We start from the raw sequence: 19,046 nt of genomic DNA, 5'->3' as shown, positions 1-19,046 counted from the left end.
TCTTTTGCATTCCTCAGATTCCACCTTCTCTTCCATTCTAGCAGTGGCTCTGAATCAAACTCTGAAGATTGGGGGTTTGGGGTTAAAAGCTCTAGTAGCTCAGCCCCCTTTCAGGGCCTGTTGCGGGGACATCTGGCCTGCGAAGGAGAGAGAGAGCTGTGGCTTGGGAAACATACATCTTTCCAAGGAGATGCGCTTCTTCCCTAGCCAGATCGGTGTCACCTGGATGTACGCACCGGTTGAGTCTCGTTTACTATTGTTGGTGTTTCATATCCCAGTTTGCTTTTCCCAGGAACTCGGGTCTGGAACACAGACACTTAATGCCTTTTCCTCCCCACCCCAGCTCATTGCTCTGCTTCTCCTTTGCAGGGTCTGATTTCTAACCTGACCCTCAACTCCAGTATCCTCACAGACTGGATGATCTTCCCGCTGGACATTGAGAATGCTGTGTACCACCTGGGTGCCTGGCATGGCAACGACAGAAGCTACCGCAGTGAAGCCTGTGCCCACTCATCTAACTATACACTCCCGGCCTTTTATGTGGGAAACTTCTCCATTCCCAGTGGAATCCCAGACTTGCCCCAGGATACCTTTATCCAGTTTCCTGGGTGGACCAAGGTACGTGTCTTCATAGAGAGTGTTTGAATTCAAGCCTCAAGTATCTGGTTTTCAGTGTTTAATAAAGAGTCGAAAAGAGCTGCTCATGCCTGGCTGGTTTGGCTCAGGGGATAGAACATCGGCCTGCAGGCTGAAGGGTCTCAGGTTTGATTCCAGGCAAGGGCATGTACCTCAGTGGCAGGCTCAGTCCCCTGGTCGGGGCATGTGGGAGGCAGCCAACCAATGTGCCTCTCTCACATCAGTGTTTCTTTCTCTCTCTCTCTCCCCTCCCTTCTATGCTCTCTAAAGAGTCAATGGAAAAATATCCTCAGGTGAGGGTTTAAAAACAAACAAACAAAAAAAGAGCTGCTTGTGAGATGCCACGTGGCAGTTTGGGGAGTGGAGGGTTTTCTGTGTTAGTTTGCCCATTCCTTAGAAGTGGGACCATGGCAGATCTGCAGGGTTCAATGGCCAGCTTGGAGGTGGCACCATCTGCTCCATTTTCATTGACTTCCTTTAGTGAATGATGGCTTTTCTGATTTCTCTAAGAAAACTTCGTGCCTTTGGATACTGATTATGATGGGTATTTCCTCTTTATTCTGAAGTAAATATGGCACAGGCAAAGGGGTGAATCTCTGGGAAAGCCTGTTTTTCTTTCATCCATGCCTAACTTCATACTCCCATAATGCCCCACCTTCGTATAGCCCATGCCCTGGGGCACCCACCTTAGTCTACATGATCCTCAACTCTTTCTTGGCTATTCTACCACCCAGTCACTCTCCTTCATTCTTTGGAGATATTAGTGTGTCTTCCTTCACTGTCATTTTCTCTACTTCAAGTCCTATTTTCATCTTAAATAACCTAACCATCACTCAGTTATTCATTCAACAAAGCTTTTTTCAGTGGCTACTACATGTCAAACTTTGTGCTGGGCACTAAGGATATGCTACAGGGTGGAGCAAAAGTGGGTTTGCAATTGTGAGTATATAAAACAGTTTATTTTGTATTATTATATATTAATTATTCTCCATACAAACAACTATAAACCTACTTTTGCCCCACCCTGTATATAAAACCAGATATGGTCCTTGCCCTCATAGAACTTATAGTCTAGGTGGGGAGGAAGACCAAATTATGTAATAATCCAAATTAAGTGGTAAAACTGTAGCTGCAATGGGTGCTAAGAGGAGCTATTGGGAGTTAATAACTGGGGCATTTGACCTTGTCAGGGAGGTCAGGAAAGTCTCACTCGGGGAAGTGATGCTTGAGAAATATAAAGGATAAGTAAGAATTAACATGGCAAAAAGAAAAAGGGAGCATATTCCAGGCAGAGGAAGTAACATGTGCCAAGGTCATGTGCTTAGAGGGGAAAATGGCGAGTGTGAGGAAGGACCCAAATGTATGAAACACAGAGAAAAGGGAGTGTGGCTCAGAGAAGAGGCTAGAAAGTGGGAGTGGGTAGAGACCAGATTGGATTAGCCAATTAAATCACATTCAAGTTTTGTCTTTATGCTGAGAGCCACTGAAGCAGGAGAGTGACATGACATGATTGTGGTGTGCCAAGCCTCTCTGACCCTAGTGTGCAGAATGGGTTGGGTGAGGGTATGTGTGAATCCAGGGAAACTATCCAGGAGGTGGGATTGCAGTGTCCTCGAGAGACTGGGATGGTGGTAACCAAGATGGAGATGACATCAGCTATTCAAGAGATGTTTGAAGTCAATAAAATGTAATGATAGATTGGACATGGGGGTTTAAAGAGAAGAGCATATCCCAGATGACTCTTTAGTTTTAGACTTGCAGCTGAACAGATGGTACCATTTACCAAAAGAAGAAATTTCAGAAGAGGACTTGGGCTGGGACAGTGAGCTCATGAGTCTGGATTTGGACAACTGAGTTTGAAGAGCCTTTGAGAAGAGCTCTGAGAAGATACTGGAGGAGAGCTATTGGGTCCAAGTATTGGGAATTCAGAGGAGGGATCTGGGCTGGAAATACACATACAAGATCATTTGCATATGGGTGGCTGTTGAAGATGTGGGATGGATGAGGTCCTCAAAAAAGAGGATCTAAGGCTGATCTTTGAGAGACACAAATATGACAGAGAGTGAGGGGGAGAGACCAAAGAAGTAGGAGGAAACAGGCATTCATGCTGCTGAGAGGAGAAGTGAAATGAAGACAGAAGCATTATTCATAATTACCAAAAACTGGAAATAATTCAAAGGTCCTTCAACTGATGGATGGATAAATAACACATTGCATACAATAGAATAATATTTCATAGTAAAAAGGAACAGACTACTGACACATGCTATAGCATGGATAAATCTGAAAAACATTATGCTAAGTAAAAGAAGCCAGGCATAAAAGCCAGGCACATGTTGCATGATTCCATTTCTATGAAATGTTCAGAAAGGGCAAATCGACAGAGACAAAAAGTAGATTAATGGTTGCCAGGGGCTGATGGTGTGAATGGAGAGGGACAGCATGGATATGGGGTTTCTTTCTGGGGTAATGGAAAATGTTCCAGAATTAAATTGTGGTGATGGTTCCACAATCTTCTTAAATATATGGAGACTTGTCTTATGATCCAGCATATGGTATATCTTGGTGTGCGTAGCTCTGGAATTTTAAGGTCTAATATCCTCTCTCTGGCCACATGTTTCTATCCCCCAAACTCTCATGCCTCCCAAGCCTGCTCTTGGATTTTACTGGTGACCTGAAACTCTCCATCATTAAGGCTGCAATTGCTTTCTATCCAGTCTAGACATCACCACTATCCTTTTCTAAGAGCCATCAATCAACCCACTGGCCCTCTTGTCTCCTTGTTCATCCTCCATCTTGACTGGGTCTACCATTGGCCTTTACTGGTTCACAGTAATTGGGGGACTACTGGGGACCTCTCCAGTGCATTCATCAGGGCCACAGTCCTCTCACTCTCTCCTGCCTCTGGAGGCCCTCAGCTTGCCCAGGAGTCCCTGGTCAGTCTCTTCCCCCTCCTCAGCTGGCCTTTCTAACCTTCACCACTCTCCTTAGGCCACCTTGTTCTTCCTCCCACCTCCTCTACGGAGGACTCACCCTTCTTGTCTGCTATCAGGTGTGACTCCTTTGTTCCCTCAGCTTCCTGTCATTCTTATCTCTCTGCCTCCACCCTCACTTCCTGCCCAGTGGCCTCTAGGAGGAAGTCTAAGCTATGAATCCCCTCCCCACGTTCCTCCAGGCCAAGATCCCTTCTCATACTTCCCCCTGCATTTGTCAGCCTTCCCCTCTCCTCTGCCAAGTCCTGTGTTGCAGCCAAGAAGTGATATCTAGGGTCTCCAGGACCCAAAAAAACAAAGTAGAACCCTCCCTGGATGTACAGTCTCTAGCCAACAGGCTTGTTCTTGCTCCCTTGCTCCCTCTTTCTCTCCCTTCCTTCTTTCTCCCCTTCTCCCTCTTGATGCTCTGCTGTGTCTTATATTCCCCTTGCTCATGCTTTTTCATTCCCTCACTCTACCCGCCTAGCCATCACATGTTCATCTGTCAAGACTGACATGAACTCCTCTATGAAACCTTCCTAGACCCTTAGTCTAGGAAAGGACTGGTCACATCCTCCTTTGAGGCCCTCTGTGCCCCACCTGGACTCCATCATGATGCTTCATCACACGTAGGTCAGAGAGGAAGGGTGAGGGAGAGAGAGATAGAAACATCAGTGATGAAAGAGAATCACTGATCGGCTGCCTCCTGCACACCCCCTTACTGGGGATCGATCCCACAACCTGGACATGTGCCCTTGACTGGAATCAAACCCGGGACCCTTCCGTCCGCAGGCCAATGCTCTGTCCACTGAGCCAAACCAGCTAGGGCTATAATTGCTTTTAGATTAAAAAGGTGCACAAATGCCTGTGATGCTGAGCCCTGGGAAGAAAGCAGATGGGAGTGAGGAGGGACTTTGCTGGATACAGGGCTAAAGCAAACGAGAAGACCCACACACAAATCACTGCTCACCAAGTGGTATCAATTTAGTGCCTTAAGAGAAAGAATTCTGCAGAGATGCAAATCAGAAAAAAGACATGTCTGTTACAGGGATTATCAGAAGGGCTGGGTGGCTCAGATGGAGCTTGAAACAGACCTGAAGGACAGAAGGCCCTTCCTCAGAATTTGTCAGGGAAGGGATTTTCAGATGGGAGAATAATAGAAGCTCAGGTGCAGAAATGGAAAAGCAGGGGACGTTTTGGAGGTCAGAGGGGGTTCATCTTGGCCAGGTCATAAAGGTGTCATGCCCAAGAGTTACAGACCCAGGCCTTCAGCTCAGAACTTTAGAGATGCTATCTCCATAAACATCAAGAGTGGTACATGCGGTAGGATGTCTATCATTATCTCCAGTTTGCAGATGAGCAGATAGAGGCTCAGGGAGGTATGAGGTACGGAAGTAGGTGGTAGAACAGCTCCCTGAGCCCCGGGTCTGTCTGATTTGAAGGCCCACGTGAAAAGGCAGGCATCATTGAACAAGGCCTCAAAGACCAATGAAGAACCTGTGCTAATCCTCTAGGTTCATGGTCGGCAAACTGCGGCTCGCGAGCCACATATACAGCTCTTTGGCCCCTTGAGTGTGGCTCTTCCTAAGCTTAGAAGTACCCTAATTAAGTTAATAACAATGTACCCACCTATATAGTTTAAGTTTAAAAAATTTGGCTCTCAAAAGAAATTTCAATTGTTGTACTGTTGATATTTGGCTCTGTTGTCTAATGAGTTTGCCGACCACTGCTCTAGGCCAGTGGTTCTCAACCTTCTGGCCCTTTAAATACAGTTCCTCATGTTGTGACCCAACCATAAAATTATTTTCATTGCTACTTCATAACTGTAATGTTGCTACTGTTATGAATCGTCATGTAAATATCTGATATGCAGGATGGTCTTAGGCGACCCCTGTGAAAGGGTCGTTCGACCGCCAAAGGGGTCGCGACCCACAGGTTGAGAACCGCTGCTCTAGGCTCTTGATTTGTTTCACCAGTCTGACGAATGGTCTGCATCTTCATGCTTGAAAAGTACATATATACACAATATTATTGAATGTGTCAGAGGGTTCAGAACCCCAAAGTCCATCTAGTCCATATGTCCACTCTGAAACTAGTACACTAATGTTCACACCAGCTTTATCCCAAATTGCCAAAAGATGGAAAAACCAAATGTCCATCAACCGATGACTAAATAGACAAAATGTGGTATATCTGTATAATGGACTATCATTCAGCAATAAAAAGAAATGAAGTACTAATACATGGTACAGCCCTGGCCGGTTTGGCTCAGTAGATAGGGTCCCAGGTTCGATTCTGGTCCAGGGCACATGCCTGGGTTTCGGGCTCCATCCCCAGTAGGGGCATGCAGTAGGCAGCTAGTCAATGATTCACTCTCATCATTGATGTTTCTGTCTCTCTCTCTTTCTCCCTTCCTCTCTGAAATCAATAGAGATATATATATTTTAAAAATAATAATAATACATGGTACAACGTGGATGAACCTTGAAAACATGTTAAATAAAAGAAGCCAGTCACAAACCATACATTTGATATGATTCCACTTATATGAAATGTCCAGAATTGGCAAATATATTGACACAGGAAGATTCCTGGTTGCCTGGAGCAGGGAAAGGGGAGAAAGGGAGTGTTGGGTTGGAGATGGGGACTCACTGCTAAAGGGTGCAGGGTATCTTTTTGGAGTGATGAACATATTCTAGAATTGATTGTGGTGACAGTTGCATAGCTCTGTAGTATACTAAAAACCACTGCACTATACAGTTTAAATGAGTGAAATTGTATGGCTGTGAATTATATCAAAATGAGGCTTTCTGCATGCACACACACACGCACATGCACGCCCATCCACAGGATTCGTGGACCTGGTTGTGCAGGTCTGAGATGAGAGGCCATACCTACAACAGACATAAAATGGAGCATCTCTGTGTTTTCTGTTATTTTCTGGTGAGCAGTGGTCCTTGGTGCTGAGGGTGCCCCTGGCCAGCTCCTGATCAGCATGCGCAGAACAGACAGATCCCACTCCGCACCGGGCGCCGAGTGCTGACTTTTGGGAGAACTACCACTTTGGCAGCTGTGGGCGGTGGGGTGAGGATGGACCCAATGACCATTTCTAAGACTCTATCTCCAGGCACGCCAACCCTCCTCCAGCAGGGCGGCCCTGACAAGGCTCTTTCTTCCAGCCCCTTGGCTTATGCTATTCACTTGCTGTAAAGAAACTACCTTGATTTAGTGAATGAAGTCACTGGTAAGAGTGATTCATGAGATAAAAAATCTCTTCTGATCACTTTGGCTTTGCTTACGTCGGATGTGGCTTTCTGGTTAAATGCCTGAACGTCAGCTGGGATTTTGGTGGGAAGCGATCAGGCATGTTTTACTGTATCCAAGAGACACAGGCCAGAACTCTGGTCTGACCACAACCTCCCTAAGATAAGGCCGGCGTTGACGGTGTTCTGCAAATGCAGTGGCATCTGTACTGCTTATCTCTCCTTCAGCTGGGTGTGGATAAACCTCATATGAATGTGCTCTGCAGCCTTCCTGCATTTTTTTAGCCACTTGTAGGCTTGTCCCACTTTTCCTCAACCAGAATTATGCTTTGAAAAGCGAAGAATCAAAATATACTAAAACCAGTTTTATTTTTTTAAAGGCAAACATCACCTTTTCTCGAAATGTAAAAAAAAAAAAAAAAAAAATTCTAAAAAATCATGAAATAAAAGAATTTATAACAAAGAGCTGACAAAAATCCCATGTCCTCTCCTGAGGCCTGGTCACCTGAAAGACTACGTGATTAGAGGGTTGGAACTTTCAGCCCCATCCCTCCAACCTCTGGGGTCGGGTTGAGGTGGGGGGCCGGAGATGGGACTCTATAGCAACTCTAGCACAGGTAGATTTGGAGGGCTTCTGGGTGGGTGAACACATGCAGGTGCTGGGAGGTGCACCTGAAGAGGGCTGGAAGCTCCCCCCCACACACACACACAACCCCCCTTGTCCCGTGCATCTCTTCCATCTGGCCATCCCTGGATGATCCTTTATAACACACCTATGAATGTAAGTAAAACATTCTCCTGAGTCCTGTGAGCCATTCGAGGCTTGTTCACCTGGTGACTGGGAGGATTCAAAGAAAAAATACAAATGTGTGCGGCTTCTTAAGGCTCGGGTTAGAATTCATATGCCACTTCTTCCACGTTCTTGGGCCCGTACAAGTCATTCGACCGTCTTGGCCCAACGGATGGAGAAGCAGATTCTGCCTCCTGACAGGAGGAGCTGCAGGGAATTGTGGTCATTTTTGCAGTCTGCCACCGGTCTTAGCGCTCTTTGACCCTGCTTTCATTCTGAATTTGGTATGCTTTTCAAACTTTCCTGGCCTGATTTAGTTATTCTTACCCCCTACCATTTCCATCTAATTTGTTGTTTCTTTTTTTTTTTTTAAATATATTTTATTGATTTTTTACAGAGAGGAAGGGAGAGAGATAGAGAGTCAGAAACATCGATGAGAGAGAAACATCGATCAGCCGCCTCCTGCACATCCCCCTACTGGGGATGTGCCCGCAACCCAGGTACATGCCCTTGACCGGAATCGAACCCGGGACCCTACAGTCCGCAGGCCGACGCTCTATCCACTGAGCCAAACCGGTTTCGGCTAATTTGTTGTTTTTTTGTCACAAGTCCTGTGAGCTTGAAAACTAGATAATCAGATTGATTTCTATAAATGTATGTTAATTTAGTAACTAAAACTTGTGAAATGGTGTGTAAGCAGGAGTAAGGAGGCTCTGAGTGAAGGAGCGTCTCCCACAGTTTTTAGTGCATGGACTTTGTAACAAGTATTATATGGCTGCCGGGAGGCAGTTTTCCCTCAGCAGTTCTTAGCTTTGGTCCAGATATGTGAGTGGGTACAATGACTGTTAGGGAAGGTACTCCATAGAAGGGGTCAAGAAATGGGGCTTTGGGGAGTCGCGAAGGAAAGGAATTTATATTTGGGGGTTCTGTGAGGGGAGGAAGTGATGTATCTTTTATGCTAATGCTTTAGGTTTCCATGGCTTCCGTTCTGTTTAGGTCTAAAATACAGAGAAACCATAAAGCTACTTAACGTTATTACTGTGAGATCAAAGAGGAAGCCGAGAGGTGCGGTTTGCATCAGCTGCAGACCCCCTTGGGTTGGAGGGAAGAAGATGTTTCATTTTTTTCCCTGTGTACTGCAGTGACATTTATTTAACGTCTTATTTTTATATATATATATATATATATATATATATATATATATATATATATATATATATTTTATTGATTTTCCACAGAGAGGAAGGGAGAGGGATAGAGAGTTAGAAACATCGATGAGAGAGAAACATCAATCAGCTGCCTCCTGCACACTCGCCACTGGGTATGTGCCCGCAACCAAGGTACATGCCCTTGACCGGAATCGAACCTGGGACCCTTGAGTCCGCAGGCCGACGCTCTATCCACTGAGCCAAACCGGTCAGGGCTTATTTAACGTCTTATCTAAGCAAGCCCTTCACTATTTTTCCTTTTTAAAAAATGTTTTCCTTTCTCCCAAGTTAGCATGACAGTTACTCATGAATTGTGTGTGGTGAGGGCCCTTTAACCTTGAGAAATGGACCTGAGTCTTTCCCATTTTAAGTTCTCCGAGGGTCTGCATGTCTTCTCTCAGAGTGTGATAGAATCAACATTGGATCCGCGTTTGTTGTTTTTTAAGTGAACTCTTAGCCAAATTAGAAAAGTTTTAAACTGTGACTTAAAACAGCACTGGAACATTCGCTTTAAATTTGTATGAGAGGATTGATTTATCTAAAGAATTTAAAACAGACACATATCTGTCTGATTAATGAAGTAGGTCGACCATTTCCTGGAACCTAACATTTATTCTATTATCACCTTAGTAATAATAGCAAAGAGGGGAAGTCTGCCAAGGGTCAAGCTATGGTCAGAGAAAGTCAGACGCTGTCATGGAAATATTAGCTGGGACAGCCCCGGGGAGCCCCAGAAGCCACCAAGGTTCACGCTGCGAAGGCTTGGCCCCTGTGCGCTCACTATATTCATTTCCGAGGGTGTCTACTTTTATTATTTTTAACATATTTTTTTATTGATTTCAAAGAGGAGGGGAGAGGGAGAGAGATAGAAACACCAGTGATGACAGAGAATCATTGATTGGCTGCCTCCTGCACGGCCCCTACTGGGGATCGAGCCTGCAACCCAGGCATGTGCCCTTGCCTGGAATCGAACCCAGGACCCTTCAGTCCACAGACCAATGCTCCATGTACTGAGCCAAACCTGCTAAGGCATGAATGCGTCTACTTTTAAATGGCATTTACCAACATGTGCATACTCCCGCCTCCACCAGTAACTTCAGCATAATTTCTTAAAGAGAAACAAAAGTCAGAATATGTATATATTGTTTAAAAACACAGTGCTAGTCAAGGAGTGCAGATACTTCATTTTCCTTCCAGTAAACACTGTCCTCTAAAACTCTTAAGCCAGGAGCAGAGGAACATGAAGCATTCTTTCAGGAGGGCTTCGTGTCTCCTTGTAGGTGAGTCTTTTCTCAGGAGGAATGATCAGCCTGGGTATTATCTACTGAGTGCCGCTAGGTGTCGATGGAAATCACTGTGCTGAGAATCTCACCTTGGACAAGATGGACAAAGCCTTTCCCTTATAGAGCCCATGCTGGAAATAGCTGATAACCCACTACTCAAACAAAGGATGCAAATACCCAACAGTGACAATAACTAGGAAAAAAAAAAAAAAGAAGAGAGTACAGGGGTGGTGAGTGACTTGGAATGGGAGGCCCAGTCCTAAGGACGGTGTCCATGACCCTTCTCTCTGAAGAGGTGGTGCTGGATGGAGACCTGAGCCATCAGAAGGCTTCAGGTCTGGGGGAACCGTGATGGAGAGCATTTGGTGTGTAAAAGGGATGGGGACAAGTTCAGGGGCAGCTGTGTGAGCAAGGGGCAGAGGGGCAGAGACAGGGTGGGGAGGAAGAAGGCACAGGTCTGAGGGCCATGGTAAGGAGGTAAGGAGCAGGAACGCATGAAATCACCCGATTCTCACTTGGCTGCTGTGTGGAGCCTGGGGTTCTACAGTTAATAGAGGAAGTCGGGAGACCTGTGAGGAGACTAAGACAGCATTGGTTATGACTTGCTCTAGAAGGCTGGCAGTTGGGGGTAGAGAGAAGCGGAGAGATTGTGGTCTGATCATGAAACGACATGCGTTTCACCATACCTCAGCTGGATGGTAGCCACCAGCTACTTGTGGCTATTTACCTTTAAATTTAAATCAGTTGAAAGGGGAAATTCTATTCCTTCTTCCCACAAACCACATTTCAGGTGCTCAGTAGCCACTCTCAAGTGCACTCAGCTGCTCTGTTGGGCAGCAGAGAACACTCCATCATTGCCGAAAGTTCTGTTGAATGGTGATGACTCCACGCTATGGGCCTATGGCCTGTTCTTTCTAAATGCTTCATCCCCCCTCTCTTGGAAGGGCAGCCAAACTGCCATAAACATCATTTAATGCACATTCTGTTAAGAGCTGAGAGTGGGGGAGGGTGGGGGTAAGGGGAAGAGACCAACCAAAGGACTTGTATGCATGCATATAAGCATACGCGATGGACGCAGACAGCAGGGGGTGAGGGCAAAACTGGGGGGATGAGGGGACAATGGGGGGATAAAGACACATTTGTAATGCCTTAATCAACAACAAATGTAAAAAAAAATAAAAATAAAAATTACCTTAAAAAAAGAAAGCTGAGAGTGGGGGGAAATGTTGCCCTGAAGAAGTTTATAGCTTCATAATTTCATAGTTCATAACGGAGGCCTGAGAAGATGTAACCCTGAGTTTGGGGCAAGTTAGAGGGACGGTGAGAGACATGCCACCTCCATATTGGAGACTCGTTCAGGTGAGTCAGGAGGCAGAGTCCATATGGCAGCCAAAAACTCAAAATGGGCCGCGGGTGATCGTTTGGGGGAAGGAAAAAACAACTAGAACAGATTATGTAGTGTCCAGAATTAAGGCAGTAATTAGGAGAAAGATAATATCAACTTTGATCAATAACTAGGAGCGACCGTTTGAGATGATATCCGTCAGCCACAGTGTAGTCTGGGAGGTGGGGCCACTAGGAGTAGGCACTGGGAGTAAGCCTTACACAGGTATGGGAGGAGCCAGTAAGGGCTGGGTCTAAGACTGGAACCCAGCTAGGAAATTCAGAGGGAGCTTGAATAAAGGAGACACCTGGAGGCTGAAAAAATACTCAAAGCTGAGCAACTGAGTAGCTCTAAGGTGAGTGACCGCAGCTGTGACATGGAGCATGCTGGGGATCGGGGCTCAGCAGGTGACAGCCATGGTCCAGCCTCCTCCAGGGGTTCCCCCCCAAAATACAGGTGTTCCTCATTTACAATGCGGGTACAATAAGCCCATCGTAAGTTGAAAATATTGTAAGTGGAAGATGCATTTAATACACCTCACCGACCGAACATCATAGCTTAACCTATGAGCTCAGAACACTTACATTAGCCTACCGTTGGGCAAAATCATCTCACACAAAGCCTATTTTATAATAATATATTGGGTAATTTATGATACGTATCGCTTTTGCACAGTTCGTAAAGCCGAAAAATCCTAAAGTTGAACCATCCTAAGCTGGGGACCGTCTGTATTTGGGTCACGGTGGGGAATGATTTACTTACTTCTTCCTCCCTTCCTTCCTTCTCCCTTTATGCCTTCTTTCCTCTCCCGCACAGCCTCTCTCTCCTGTATGTGATATCCCGCCTCTGCTCTTTCTTCGTGGCAGAAGGTTCCCTCTGTCCAGCCCACTGGGAAGGCCTAGCACCCGCGGGGAGCTGTGGCCACACCCAACGCCAGCCCTCCTGGTAGAGGTTCTCTTCTGCTCTCAGTTTTGCAGCGGAAGCGGCTTCTGCTACTCACAGAACTTGTCTCTGCAGCTTGTAGGGCCCCCTCTGCTCCTTGAAGCACACCTAATGCTGGTGTGAAAACCATCCAAACACTTGCAGTACACACCCTACTGGGCGGGCCCCTATCTCTCCCTCACACAAGCCCCTCATCCTTTGAGGGGGTTGTTTTGTGTTTTGTTTTGTTTTTTAAAAAAATATATTTTTTTTATTGATTTCAGAGAGGAAGGGAGAGGGAGGGAGAGATAGAAACATCAAATGAGAGAGAATCATTGATTGGCTGCCTCCTGTATACCCCCTACTGGGGATCGAGCCCACATCCTGGGTATGTGCTATGACCAGGAATCACACTCTGACCTCCTGGCTCATAGGTCACTGCTCAACCACTGAGCCACGCCAGCCAGGCTGGGGGGGTGGGAGGGGGCGGTTGTTTGGGGACAGCTCCTAGGACCTGTGTGTTCCCAGGCTGCAGGCCTGTGCTCACCTGGTGTGTGAAGACAGTGTGGTCAAGACCCACCTCTAGAAGCAGAGGACATAGAAGGAAAGCTCACCTCCTCGAGGGGCCGCTTGGCAGTTCTCTGTGTGCGGGAGAGTCGGGGAGAGGCTGGCGTGGAGAGACAGGCAGTCCTCCAGGGCCCAGGACGAAATGCAGAAACTTGGCGAAACTGCCTCCCGTGTCGTCCAGCACTGATGAGTGGCTGCTGAAGCCAGTCAGAGGGGCCAAACATGGATTCTCCTGAAGCAGGAGTGGCTGTTTGGGCAACTTGTTATCTCTCCCACCCAGCCCCTGCCCCACTTGGCCAGTCACCCCAGCGGAATGCTGGGACCCAGGCTGGCCTGAACTGTGGAGGGAGAGCGCCACTGCGGGCTGGCGGCTGCCGGCTGGCCCACGTGCTGGCCCACGTGCATCGAGGCTCCTATTTCCAGGATCCGGGCAGCTGGGGTTGATGGTTTCTCTTTGTCTCTCTCTCCAGGGTCAGGTGTGGATTAATGGCTTTAACCTTGGTCGCTACTGGCCAGCACGGGGGCCCCCAGGTGACCTTGTTTGTGCCACGGCACATCCTGGTGACATCAGCCCCAAACACCATCGCAGTCCTGGAACTGGAGCGGGCGCCCTGCAGTGCCGATCCCCCCGAACCGTGCACCGTGGAGTTCGTGGACAAGCCGGTTATCAGTGCAACTGTGACCTACAGCCATCTCCTCCAACACCAGTCCGATCCAGACTCCTGACAGGACTGTGAATGATGACTCAAGCCCGGGACCTGGCCTTTCACATACCTCACATGTCCCCTTGCAGTGGCAACATTCACTGCAGTGCTCGATTGGAAACCAGATTCCGCTTGTGCGTTTCCACCTGAGGTTTCCCTGTAGCCTTGCAGTGACGGGCCCACCCCTGCCAAGGGCCGCCGTGGCCGTGAGATGGGGTGGTAGCCCAGTAGCACACCGGTGTACCTGCAGAGCTGGAACGGAAGCTTTCGAGGTGTTTCTGATTTTTACTTTGGAAGAATCATGTCTTTTTGTTAAATAAAATTTGCATTCATGATGTTACTGTTTTTGACGTTGGGCAGATATTAATTTACAGGTTCTGATTTAAATCATAACTAGACTTGAGTGGGCTGAAGAAGCCACTTCAGTCACTGGAGGTTCAAGGCATGGAAAATCGTCTTGGTTTGATCTAGTGGACTGCTGCTTCTCAGATCCCTATGTAAAGGTCGATCTCATTTTGTGTGTTTAGATGTAGCAATTGCACCTATCCACACACCAACACAGGCCTGTACACATCTGTAGACATGCATATGTGCATGGGCTATGGACACACATGGATGTGCAGGGACAAGGTGTTGCATAATCTGCATGTCCTGCCTGACATGGTAGAACTCTATTGCTGAGCACTGTCTTATTCCATGTCCAGTTGGGGGCACCTATATGTATAAAAGGCTAATATGCAAAGTGACCCTAGTGTCCCCCACTAGGACAGTGGTTGGCAAACCGCGGCTCGCGAGCCACATGCGGCTCTTTGGCCCCTTGAGTGTGGCTCTTCCTAAGCTTAGGAGTACCCTAATTAAGTTAATAACAATGTACCCACCTATATAGTTTAAGTTTAAAAAATTTGGCTCTCAAAAGAAATTTCAATCGTTGTACTGTTGATATTTGGCTCTATTGACTAATGAGTTTGCCGACCACTGAACTAGGAGACTGGAAGTTCGATCGCTCACTATGACGTGCGCTGACCACCAGGGGGCGGTGCAAAATGAAGGAAGGCCCCGGCTGGCAGCCAGAAGGCCCCGGCCGGCAGCCAGAAGGCCCCGATCAACCCTGATTGCCAGCCAGGACTAGGGGCCCTACCCGTGCATGAATTTTGTGCACCAGGTCTCTCGTATTACATATTTAATTCACTTGTCCCTCGAAAAAACTCTGAGGAATGTACTGTCATCTTCCCAGATTTGCCAGGACACACAGCAGTAAGTGGTAGAGACAGGGTTTGAACCCCGATTGTTTGGTTCTAGTGTCCAGACACGCACTGCATACATAATATATCAAGACAGGCTTATGTTCCTGTAGGAGAGGATTGGAACTACATAATCAAAAATGTTAATACAATCCTACCTGGGTGTTGTTTGAGAGATTGCTCACTGTTTCTTTTTTGCTTACCTGTGTTTTAAATCCTTTACAGGGAAGATGTACATTTTTTTAAGGGAGGGGGAGAGGAAAGGTTTTGAGGCTAGTCTACAACGTATTTTCATGATGGCGTATGTCTCCCTGTCTCATAGACATCAATAACGAAGATCTGGGGGTCAACAGGGAGTCTGGAAACTGGGTGTGCCAGCTCAGCAGTGGAGACAGACAGACACTTGATGAGGGACTATTTTCCACAGCACCTGGGTGAAGGAGGCGCTACACAGACCCAGGCCTCATTTCGTTTCTCTTCCTTCCACTGCTAAATTACCAGAAATGTGGAAAGTGATGATGCTTAAGAACTGTGTGCAGGAATAGCTTTGGAAAGAAAGAGATGGCTCCTTTTAAAGCATTGAGTATGCAGGGGAACCGCACCTCCCCGGACTCAGAGGCCGGCGTGGAGTCTCCGGAAGGAAGGCTCGGCAGTGGAGCGGGGTCACCACGTCGAGTGTGCACTTCCCTTTCATGCTCTCGTCTGACCTTCAGGACCACCGTAAGGGAGGCAGCAGTAAGCCCATTTTACAGATGGAAACTTTACTTTTTTAAAATCTTTATTGTTGAAAGTATTACATATGTCCCCTCTTCCCCCCCCCCCCCCATTAATCCCCTCGAGCCCGCCTCACCCCTGCCCCAGGCTTCCATCACCTAATTGTCCGTGTCCATGGGTTATGCACTTATATATACAAGGTCTTTGGCTGATCACCTCCCACCCACCCACCCTGCCCCGCCTTCCCGCCGAGATTCTGCACTCTGTCCCATGCTTCCACTCCGTTCAACAGATGGAAACTTTTAAAGCTTCGGCAAGAGGCAAGCTGGGTTCTAATCTGGTCTGTCCCCATCCAAAGCCAGGGTGTTCTGTCTTGTCAGCGTGAGGCAATCTTTTGGGTTTTTTCCCTTTCTACAGCACCATGACTTCCCTCGGCCAGGATGTCATGTTCTGGAAAACAGGATTTTAATACATAAATACCCACCCTGGGCTCTACTCCCAACCCGTCAGCTATCTAATACTCCCTCTGAGGGGCATACCTTCTACAATGTCATTCTCAAAATACGATGTGCCTTTAGTCCCTCCAGATTTCTCTTTTAAAAAAAAAAAATGTTTTTATTGATTTTTAGAGAGAGAGAAAGGGAGAAGTAGAGATATCAATGTGAGCCCTGACTGGTTTGGCTCAGTGGATGGAGCGTCGGCCTGTGGACTGAAGGGTCCCAGGTTCGATTCCGGTCAAGGGCATGTACCTTAGTTGCAGGCACATCCCCAGGCGGGGGTGTGCAGGAGGCAGCTGATCGATGTTCTCTCTCATCGATGTTTCTAGCTCTCTATCCCTCTCCCTTCCTCTCTGTAAAAAATCAATAAGATATATTTTTTTAAAAATCAATGAGAGAGAGAAACATTGATGGGCTGCCTCCCGCACAATTGTACCCTGACAGGGGATTGAGCCTGAAACCTAGGTATGTGCCCTGATCAGGAATTGAACCAGCAACCTTTCGGTGCACAGAAGGATGCTCAACCAGTGAGCCACCCCGGCCAGGCTATATGTTTAACTTTTGAAGAAACTGCTGAACAATTTCAGAACATCTTTTCTGAGGAAAGAAAGAGCTGCAGAGTGGCTGCGAGCAGAGCCCACTCCATTCCTCTTTCCTGCCCTGCCTCAGGCTGTTCGTTGCCTCTCTCTTTTTGTCTGTTGTCTGTTGATCTTTGTTTCTCAGCAAATCCAGCTTATTCAGAATGAAATTGTTTACCACTCATCTGAGTTGGGTTTTTTTTTCATTGTTTCCCCAACAAGCAATATTCGTCTGTCAGATGACACCACTAGGAAATGATCTTGTATGTTCTTTGTTTTCTTGCCTTATGAGAAAAAAAAAGTCATTTTCTGAAATCACTCTTTTAGTCAGTGTGAGGGATTCTGTCTGGTCTGTGGCAGAACAGACAGCTAGCGGAGACCAATAGCTCGTGGGCTGAGAGGGAATTCCGGTCAGTGTCCAGGTCATTGCCGTGGGTGGGAGCCCAGCCCCTGCTCTTGGTCTGACTGAGCATCCCTTTCTGGGTTGTCCCTTGCCTTCCAGCCTTCTGGCCCCGGGGTTTGTTAACTGGACACCCGGCAGCCGTCCGGTTGTCTGTAAGGGCCCAGTGAAGATCCTACGCTGATTACCCACTAGACAGTTGCTCTACTTCCACTCCCAGGGGATTTCCCACGCGTGAGGCAGCCTCCCACAGCTTCAGTCCTCTCAGCTCCCAAGCCAGCAGCCTTGTGTCTCCACGTGAAACAGGACAGACTTGGGGACAGAAGCAGGCTCCTGCTCCTGCTCCATCACCTTCCATTGGCATCATCTCATTTATAAACCTCAATTTCCTGATCTCCTAAGTGTGGGTTTTTTAAAAATCAAATAGAGGAATCATGAAAGCACCTCCCCTAGCCATCTAGGAGGTGCTTACCGAATGCTAGTGTGATTCTTCCCTGTCACCCTCCTCCACAGAAGGAGGTAAGGGAACCTGAGGGACCAAGGGAGAAGAAATACCACCAGGACACACCGTCGTTTCCCCGCATCCCCTTCCGTTCAGTTCAACAACTTGGTTTTTCTCCTGACCAGCTGCTGTGCAGGGCTCAGGATGCAAAGGTGAAGGAGACAGTCCGCTGTGAAACATGGACACAGACAGGAAGATGGAAGAGGAGGTTCCTTCGAAAAGGGAAGCTGCTATCAGCTGGCCGTGGCTCAGTGGTTGACCGCCAACCTATGAACCAGGAGGTCACGGTGTGATTCCCTATCAGGGCATATGCCCTGGTTGTGGGCTCAATCCCCTGTTTGGGGAGTGCAGGAGGCAGCCCATCAATGATTCTCTCTCGTCATTGATGTTTCTATCTCTCGATCCCTCTCCCTCTCTGAAATAAATTTAAAAAAAAAAAAAAAAAATATATATATATATATATATATATATATATATATATATATATATATATATATTTTTTTTAAAGAACCAGCTCTAGCCAGTTTGGCTCAGTGGATAGAGCATCAGCCTGTGAATTGAAGAGTCCCAGGTTCAATTCCTATCAAGGGCACATGCCCGGTTTGCGGGTTCGATCCCCAGTGTCTCTCTCATCATTGATGTTTCTATCTCTCCCTCTTCCTTCCTCTCTGAAATCAATAATATATATATAGGCATATACCTGAGGGAGAAGAAAAGTGACTAAAGAAGGTGAGTCTAGAACGTAAAAAAGAGCAAAGAGAAAAAAGAGTGCTAAATCCATTCATAAAAGTACACAAATATTAAACTCACAAATAACAATGACTAGTGAATCTCACAATATTGAATTACAATACACACAAACAAAGAATTATAAGACAGGAACAACATAAATAAAGTCTTCTAGTTTTGTGGTTGGTCTGGAGGCTTCTTTTGGGTAATATCTGTAATAAGGGCAAAGGTTTCTTTTAAACTTTCAAATTTTAAATATACTCTCCAAAAAAGGCAAGAAATGAGGGGGAAAGAAACCTGTAATAGGTAATATAAGTAGAATCCATGAAATAAGATTTACACACAAATATATCAGTAATCACACTATAAACTGGCTAAATACAATAATTAAAAGAGCGAAGTCACCAGAATGAGTCTTTTTAACCTAACTGCATGTTGTCTGCAAGAAAGCAAATGAAAACATAAGGATACCAAAAAGTTGAAAGTTAAAAGATGGAAAATGCAAATCAAGACAAGGCAGTAATCTCACCCAAAGGTTTTTGAGATAATGGACAGTTTCCTGTTGTTGTGATACCTTTACGCTCTCATTAGCTTAAAGTGGTGGTAGTGGAGCATCTGCAGTGTAGGCCTGTGCTCACAAAGCAATAGTTAATGATA

The 19,046-nt window shown here is 46.6% G+C and overlaps 1 protein-coding gene across 1 annotated transcript in view; it reads left to right on the top strand.

The window, feature by feature from the left end:
- The window catches only part of GLB1 (galactosidase beta 1), a 71,270-nt gene extending 57,207 nt beyond the window's left edge, over positions 1-14,063 (top strand). Inside the window, 3 exon segments of the mRNA XM_059664158.1 lie at positions 370-618; positions 13,495-13,545; positions 13,547-14,063. Coding sequence (XP_059520141.1) covers positions 370-618; positions 13,495-13,545; positions 13,547-13,750 — 504 coding nt within the window. The 3' untranslated portion in view covers positions 13,751-14,063.
- Positions 14,064-19,046: the final 4,983 nt, after the last annotated feature.

This window comes from Myotis daubentonii, chromosome 14 (assembly GCF_963259705.1).
Source record: "Myotis daubentonii chromosome 14, mMyoDau2.1, whole genome shotgun sequence".
Taxonomy (NCBI): domain Eukaryota; kingdom Metazoa; phylum Chordata; class Mammalia; order Chiroptera; family Vespertilionidae; genus Myotis; species Myotis daubentonii.
Note: the sequence above shows the minus strand (reverse complement) of the source record. Positions and strands in the feature narration are given on the sequence as shown.